Here is an 8,912-nt window from a genome sequence, read left to right on the forward strand (position 1 = left end):
CGTCTAGAACGACCTTCGCGTCTAGAACGACCTCCGCGTCTAGAACGACCTTCGCGTCTAGAACGACCTTCGCGTCAAGAACGACCTTCGCGTCTAGAACGACCTTCACGTCTAGAACGACCTTCGCGTCAAGAACGACCTTCGCGTCTAGAACGACCTTCGCGTCTAGAACGACCTCCGCGTCTAGAACGACCTTCGCGTCTAGAACGACCTTCGCGTCTAGAACGACCTTCGCGTCTAGAACGACCTTCGCGTCTAGAACGACCTTCGCGTCTAGAACGACCTTCGCGTCTAGAACGACCTTCGCGTCTAGAACGACCTTCGCGTCGACCACAAGGTCGTTGTGACGATAAAAAATAAATCAAACATTTCAGAGAAAAAGCCAATTTCTGGTCGTTTATTAAACAAACATTAGTGTTTCAAAGTGTAAAACATTCAGAAGCAAATAAAACGTTCATGGAAGTCGTTGACGCGACAACACGTCTACACAACAATGTTTGTGTGACCAATGTTTGTGTGACCAATGTTTGTGTGACCAATGTTTGTGTAACCAATGTTTGTGTAACCAATGTTTGTGTGACCAATGTTTGTGTGACCAATGTTTGTGTGACCAATGTTTGTGTGACCAATGTTTGTGTAACCAATGTTTGTGTAACCAATGTTTGTGTGACCAATGTTTGTGTGACCAATGTTTGTGTAACCAATGTTTGTGTGACCAATGTTTGTGTGACCAATGTTTGTGTAACCAATGTTTGTGTGACCAATGTTTGTGTGACTAATGTGTGTGTAACCAATGTTGTGTAACATGATCCTCGTTTCCATGTCGTTCCAAAATTTGAATTTCAAGACGTCAAACGATGTTTTGTCGTTCAATAAATAAGATGAAAGTCTGACGTTCGAGAGATTGATTTGGGCGGAAATAAAGAGGATCTTTGAGGTCAAAGGTCACACCAGTTGATCCCAGAAAAACGAACGTTAACGTTTCCCGCCAAAACTATAGTTGAAGAAAGTTGTTCTGACTAAACCTGTGGAGTTTTTTTTTTTAATCTTGATACAAGAAAACACCTGAGACAGGTGAGAGTTGAAAGTGCATGAGAGGATGAAGAGAGGATGAGAGGGTGAAAAGAGGAGAAGATGAGAGGATGAGAGGGTGAGAGGAAGAAAAGAGAAGAAGATGAGAGGATGAGAGGGTGAGAGGGTGAGAGGATGAGAGGGTGAGAGGGTGAGAGGATGAGAGGGTGAGAGGATGAGAGGGTGAGAGGGTGAGAAGAAGAGAGGATGAAGAGAGGATGAGAGGGTGAGAGGAAGAGAGGATGAAGAGAGGATGAGAGGGTGAGAGGATGAAAAGATGATAAGAGGATGATGAGAGAATGAAAAGATGAGAGGATGAAAAGAGGAGGTGAGTAGAAGAGAGGATGAAAAGATGATGAGAGAATGAAAAGATGAGAGGATGAAAAGAGGATAAGATGAGAGGATGAAAAAGTGAGAGGATAAGAGGATGAAAAGATGATGAAAGGATGAGAGGATGAAAAGATGAGGAGGTGAGATAAAGAGAGGATGAGAGGATAAAAAGATGAGAGGATGAGATAAAGAGAGGACGAGAGGATGAAAAGATGAGAAGGTGAGATAAAGAGAGGATGAGAGGATAAAAAGATGAGAGGATGAGATAAAGAGAGGACGAGAGGATAAAAAGATGAGATAAAGAGAGGATGAGAGGATAAAAAGATGAGAGGATGAGATAAAGAGAGGATGAGAAGATAAAAAGATGAGAGGATGAGATAAAGAGAGGATGAGAAGATAAAAAGATGAGAGGATGAGATAAATAGAGGATGAGAGGATAAAAAGATGAGATAAAGAGAGGATGAGAGGATAAAAAGATGAGATAAAGAGAGGACGAGAGGATAAAAAGATGAGATAAAGAGAGGATGAGAGGATAAAAAGATGAGAGGATGAGATAAAGAGAGGATGAGAAGATAAAAAGATGAGAGGATGAGATAAAGAGAGGATGAGAAGATAAAAAGATGAGAGGATGAGATAAAGAGAGGATGAGAAGATAAAAAGATGAGAAGGTGAGATAAAGAGAGGATGAGAGGATAAAAAGATGAGAGGATGAGATAAAGAGAGGACGAGAGGATAAAAAGATGAGATAAAGAGAGGATGAGAGGATAAAAAGATGAGAGGATGAGATAAAGAGAGGATGAGAAGATAAAAAGATGAGAGGATGAGATAAAGAGAGGATGAGAGGATAAAAAGATGAGAGGATGAGCACATTATTAGCGTCACTGGCTGCACATGAGCTGCAGGTCGTGGAGGTCATAGGTCAGGGCCGGAGCCTCTGCTCTGGTCACTGAGTCGTGTTCACAGATCTTTAACTTGACGAACTTGATCTTGAAGCTGTTGTTGTCCAGCGGTGAACGGATGAGGCCGAAGATCTGCTCGAAGACGCCGAGACACGCTCGCCCTCGGTGGACGGTGCCGGCGACAGCGACCAGAACCAGACCGTGAGGAGAGACCAGAGTCTTCAGGCCCGGAGTCTCCAGGTTCGGACTGAAGACCAGCATCTCGTCTTTAGTCAAGGCCAGGAGACGACAACTGATCAACTCTGAGCCTTTGAAGTCCTGAACGTGTTCACCTCGAACTCTGTGGATCACAAGTGTGTAGTCAAGAGTGTGTAGATAGTTTCATGATACAAGGATATATGTGTAGTATTGTCCAGTACTTGACTCTGGTGTTGTGATAGTGTAGTAACAAGTATATATATGTAGTATTGTCCAGTACTTGACTCTGGTGTTGTGATAGTGTAGTAACAAGTATATATATGTAGTATTGTCCAGTACTTGACTCTGGTGTTGTGATAGTGTAGTAACAAGTGTATATGTGTAGTATTGTCCAGTACTTGACTCTGGTGTTGTGATAGTGTAGTAACAAGTATATATATGTAGTATTGTCCAGTACTTGACTCTGGTGTTGTGATAGTGTAGTAACAAGTGTATATGTGTAGTATTGTCCAGTACTTGACTCTGGTGTTGTGATAGTGTAGTAACAAGTATATATGTGTAGTATTGTCCAGTACTTGACTCTGGTGTTGTGATAGTGTAGTAACAAGTATATATGTGTAGTATTGTCCAGTACTTGACTCTGGTGTTGTGATAGTGTAGTAACAAGTGTATATGTGTAGTATTGTCCAGTACTTGACTCTGGTGTTGTGATAGTGTAGTAACAAGTGTATATGTGTAGTACTGTCCAGTACTTGACTCTGGTGTTGTGATAGTGTAGTAACAAGTATATATGTGTAGTATTGTCCAGTACTTGACTCTGGTGTTGTGATAGTGTAGTAACAAGTATATATGTGTAGTATTGTCCAGTACTTGACTCTGGTGTTGTGATAGTGTAGTAACAAGTATATATGTGTAGTATTGTCCAGTACTTGACTCTGGTGTTGTGATAGTGTAGTAACAAGTATATATGTGTAGTATTGTCCAGTACTTGACTCTGGTGTTGTGATAGTGTAGTAACAAGTATATATGTGTAGTATTGTCCAGTACTTGACTCTGGTGTTGTGATAGTGTAGTAACAAGTATATATGTGTAGTATTGTCCAGTACTTGACTCTGGTGTTGTGATAGTGTAGTAGCAAGTATATATGTGTAGTATTGTCCAGTACTTGACTCTGGTGTTGTGATAGTGTAGTAACAAGTATATATGTGTAGTATTGTCCAGTACTTGACTCTGGTGTTGTGATAGTGTAGTAACAAGTATATATGTGTAGTATTGTCCAGTACTTGACTCTGGTGTTGTGATAGTGTAGTAACAAGTATATATGTGTAGTATTGTCCAGTACTTGACTCTGGTGTTGTGATAGTGTAGTAACAAGTATATATGTGTAGTATTGTCCAGTACTTGACTCTGGTGTTGTGATAGTTAAGTAACAAGTATGTATGTGTAGTATTGTCCAGTACTTGACTCTGGTGTTGTGATAGTGTAGTAACAAGTATATATGTGTAGTATTGTCCAGTACTTGACTCTGGTGTTGTGATAGTGTAGTAACAAGTATATATATATGTAGTATTGTCCAGTACTTGACTCTGGTGTTGTGATAGTGTAGTAACAAGTATATATGTGTAGTATTGTCCAGTACTTGACTCTGGTGTTGTGATAGTTAAGTAACAAGTATATATGTGTAGTATTGTCCAGTACTTGACTCTGGTGTTGTGATAGTGTAGTAACAAGTATATATGTGTAGTATTGTCCAGTACTTGACTCTGGTGTTGTGATAGTGTAGTAACAAGTATATATATGTAGTATTATCCAGTACTTGACTCTGGTGTTGTGATAGTGTAGTAACAAGTATATATATGTAGTATTATCCAGTACTTGACTCTGGTGTTGTGATAGTGTAGTAACAAGTATATATATGTAGTATTGTCCAGTACTTGTTGACCATAACAACACCAACTAACCAAGCTAACCTGGTGAGCAGCTGCATGGTGGCGTCGCTCCAGAAGTGTTGAGGTCCGAACTCCTGCTTTTGTGTCTTCAGCTCTGGGTTGTGACTGTTGAGGATCTGGTAGAACCAGACGCAGAACTTTGACCCCAGAGACATCGGGTCGAACCCACAGCCTTGAACGACGGCTTCGGACTCGCAGCGGTTCTTCCTCGACTCTGTGCAGTGGATCTCCTGCGGCGACAGATCACATGTTCACAGAAGAAACCAACCTCTTCCAGGCAGAACAACATTCGAGGGTCAAAGGTCATTACATTTCTTCAGGGTCAAACCTTTCAACCTATAAACGTATCAACTTGCGGCTCAACAAGGATCTGTTGCTCGCACAGAACAGAGAAATATTTTTCACCTCATTAAAAAGTGACGATTCATCCATAAATCTAAAGAAATCTAACAAACAACAAAGTAAACGTGTCATTAATTCAACTGAAGCACCACAGCTGGACTTATACTGCAAACATCACTGAAGTCAACATCAAATACGTTTTCATCTCATTGAACAACAAAATGTTGTGAAGTAGGATCTGTTTGATACGTGATGATCAGAGGCTGAAAAATATGTTTTTTAAAAGGTCACCAAATGACCATCATGACAGTAAAGTATATTTAGTCTTTTCTACCTGAGCCTTGTTTTTAAAAGTACAATAAAAACAAAACTGAACTTTCACCGAGCAGGTGTCTTGTGCTGTGTCTCAAATCACATACTTCTCTTAGAATACTAGAAGTTAGTATCATCAGGATAGTGTACGTACTAACTAGTAACTAATCCTCCACAGATAGTATGTCTCAAATTACATACTTCTCTTAGTATACTAGAAGTTAGTATCATCAGGATAGTGTACGTACTAACTAGTAACTAATCCTCCACAGATAGTATGTCTCAAATTACATACTTCTCTTAGTATACTAGAAGTTAGTATCATCAGGATAGTGTACGTACTAACTAGTAACTAATTCTCCACAGATAGTATGTCTCAAACATACTTCTCTTAGTATACTAGAAGTTAGTATCATCAGGATAGTGTACGTACTAACTAGTAACTAATACTCCACAGATAGTATGTCTCAAATCACACACTTCTCTTAGTGTACTAGAAGTTAGTATCATCAGGATAGTGTACGTACTAACTAGTAACTAATCCTCCACAGATAGTATGTCTCAAACATACTTCTCTTAGTATACTAGAAGTTAGTATCATCAGGATAGTGTACGTACTAACTAGTAACTAATCCTCCACAGATAGTATGTCTCAAACATACTTCTCTTAGTATACTAGAAGTTAGTATCATCAGGATAGTGTACGTACTAACTAGTAACTAATCCTCCACAGATAGTATGTCTCAAACATACTTCTCTTAGTATACTAGAAGTTACTATCATCAGGATAGTGTACGTACTAACTAGTAACTAATCCTCCACAGATAGTATGTCTCAAATCACATACTTCTCTTAGTATACTAGAAGTTAGTATCATCAGGATAGTGTACGTACTAACTAGTAACTAATCCTCCACAGATAGTATGTCTCAAACATACTTCTCTTAGTATACTAGAAGTTAGTATCATCAGGATAGTGTACGTACTAACTAGTAACTAATCCTCCACAGATAGTATGTCTCAAACATACTTCTCTTAGTATACTAGAAGTTAGTATCATCAGGATAGTGTACGTACTAACTAGTAACTAATCCTCCACAGATAGTATGTCTCAAACATACTTCTCTTAGTATACTAGAAGTTAGTATCATCAGGATAGTGTACGTACTAACTAGTAACTAATCCTCCACAGATAGTATGTCTCAAATCACATACTTCTCTTAGTATACTAGAAGTTAGTATCATCAGGATAGTGTACGTACTAACTAGTAACTAATCCTCCACAGATAGTATGTCTCAAACATACTTCTCTTAGTATACTAGAAGTTAGTATCATCAGGATAGTGTACGTACTAACTAGTAACTAATCCTCCACAGATAGTATGTCTCAAATCACATACTTCTCTTAGTATACTAGAAGTTAGTATCGTCAGGATAGTGTACGTACTAACTAGTAACTAATCCTCCACAGATAGTATGTCTCAAACATACTTCTCTTAGTATACTAGAAGTTAGTATCATCAGGATAGTGTACGTACTAACTAGTAACTAATCCTCCACAGATAGTATGTCTCAAACATACTTCTCTTAGTATACTAGAAGTTAGTATCATCAGGATAGTGTACATACTAACTAGTAACTAATTCTCCACAGATAGTATGTCTCAAATCACATACTTCTCTTAGTATACTAGAAGTTAGTATCATCAGGATAGTGTACGTACTAACTAGTAACTAATCCTCCACAGATAGTATGTCTCAAATTACATACTTCTCTTAGTATACTAGAAGTTAGTATCATCAGGATAGTGTACATACTAACTAGTAACTAATCCTCCACAGATAGTATGTCTCAAACATACTTCTCTTAGTATACTAGAAGTTAGTATCATCAGGATAGTGTACATACTAACTAGTAACTAATTCTCCACAGATAGTATGTCTCAAACATACTTCTCTTAGTATACTAGAAGTTAGTATCATCAGGATATTGTACGTACTAACTAGTAACTAATTCTCCACAGATAGTATGTCTCAAACATACTTCTCTTAGTATACTAGAAGTTAGTATCATCAGGATAGTGTACATACTAACTAGTAACTAATTCTCCACAGATAGTATGTCTCAAACATACTTCTCTTAGTATACTAGAAGTTAGTATCATCAGGATAGTGTACGTACTAACTAGTAACTAATCCTCCACAGAAGAAATGACGCGACAGCTTCTTCTTCTACTACTATTTAACGATGATTTCAACCAGCTGAAGGAACACTAGCGACACCTGCTGGCAGCACGTTTTCAAGTTTGGAAAAAGAAATAAAGAAAAAATATGAGAATCTAAATATTGTCGAGATATTTAAGCTGGTATCAGCAGCGAAGATGTGTTTATCCTTCTACTGCTGCTGAAAATACACCTGTAAGTATATGTATATATATATATATATATATATATATATATATTTGTATATATAACTTCTGTTTCAAACGTCACTAAGATGGAGTCGTTTAGTGTAGAAAGTGTCCATCGATCCATACTCAGTTTTGTGGACGTTTTAGTGACAATTTAGTGAGTATGGAGCACTAACTATATATACATACTAAGTATTGAGATGCACTTACGCACTAAAAATACTAACTTTGAGTACGCTAGTATGCGATTTGAGACACAGCACTGGTGAGTTAAGTTAAGTAAGTTAAGTAAGTTAAGCCGTTTTAATGCTTTCTGCTCGCGCTCCTCGTTATTTCTTCTTCTCACAGTATGACGTCTTTATGAAAAAATGACTGAATCTATGAGCGACTGTAACCATTAATGTCAACAATAACAATGACTGTAATGAAACCTAATGACCACTAGGACGTGCTGTTCTCTTGACTTTGATGGATGTGTGTTGACAGATAACAACAGATAATAAACATATTTTCAATCCCTGCTGCTGTTGTTGTTGTTGTTGTTGTTGTTGTTGTTGTTTGTTCTCAATAACTACAGAGTTGAGCCACAACATTGTACATGAACATCAGCTGTGATAGACCAGAGGGTTGAACTCATGTTAAAAGAGTATCTTCCTGGACCGGGTCTGGTCCAGAACTCACGGGTCTGCGGGTCCAGATCTCCAGGCACCGAGTGAGCAGCTGCTGCTTGTCAGTGTCCGGAAGCATCGCCACACCTGCCAGGTACAGGTACTTGAAGATCAGGTCCCTGTGGACTCTTCTTCTCTTCAGGAGCTCCTCCGCATTCTTGCTGAAGGACAGTATCGCCTCGATGGAATCTGTCAATCAAACCCAACTTTATTGATCTGATCCTGATCGTAAACAACAAACGTAAACAACAACAAACTCACTTCCTGATTCTTCTTGTCAACTGAAAGTGAAACTGGAAAGTTTAAAAAAGGTAAGACATGTACCTGTGGCGTCCTGGACGACGATGGCTTTGTTGGTGACGGTGTCACAGAGCGACAATAAATCACTTTTAGACATTAGACGCAGTAACTCTGCACATCCGGCGCGTTCTGTCGGCGAGAGCTGCGACATGTTAGCCGCCGAGTGCAGCACCTAAAGAGTCCGTGTGGAAACAAACCAGTGCAACACGTAAAGAGTCCGTGTGGAAACAAACCAGCGCTACACGTCGTCCCGGGACTCCTCATTGAAAATATCTATTATCTTTATATTATTCAAGTTATTAAAGTTTTAACAAGTTTTAACTTGATAATAACAAGCAGAAATTTTCTTCTGGTGATTAAACTCAAAATTAGACGATTATGTCGCCTTCTAGTGTGTCGAAGTATTGTGAATTATAATTTGTAAAATGATTAAA

General features: G+C 38.7%; 1 protein-coding gene across 1 annotated transcript; it reads right to left on the reverse strand.

The window, feature by feature from the left end:
- Positions 1-368: 368 nt before the first annotated feature.
- Positions 369-8,660, reverse strand: c12h3orf38 (chromosome 12 C3orf38 homolog). The gene is made up of 4 exons (XM_087804672.1): positions 8,503-8,660; positions 8,192-8,367; positions 4,469-4,677; positions 369-2,640 (listed from the first exon to the last, which is right to left on the reverse strand). The coding sequence occupies exons 1-4, from the start codon at positions 8,627-8,629 to the stop codon at positions 2,280-2,282; spliced, it is 873 nt and encodes a 290-aa protein (XP_087660798.1). The 5' UTR covers positions 8,630-8,660; the 3' UTR covers positions 369-2,279.
- Positions 8,661-8,912: the final 252 nt, after the last annotated feature.

This window comes from Callionymus lyra, chromosome 12, assembly GCF_982586985.1.
Source record: "Callionymus lyra chromosome 12, fCalLyr1.hap1.1, whole genome shotgun sequence".
Taxonomy (NCBI): domain Eukaryota; kingdom Metazoa; phylum Chordata; class Actinopteri; order Syngnathiformes; family Callionymidae; genus Callionymus; species Callionymus lyra.

Bases quoted from the DNA above. Each gene is read 5' to 3' on its own strand.
- c12h3orf38 (XM_087804672.1), bottom strand. From the start codon at position 8,629: ATGTCGCAGCTCTCGCCGACAGAACGCGCCGGATGTGCAGAGTTACTG. The intron at 8,368-8,502 runs GTACATGTCTTA...TTTGATTGACAG, and splicing joins CGTCGTCCAGGACGCCACAG to ATTCCATCGAGGCGATACTG. The intron at 2,641-4,468 runs GTTAGCTTGGTT...TGTGATCCACAG, and splicing joins ACCATGCAGCTGCTCACCAG to AGTTCGAGGTGAACACGTTC.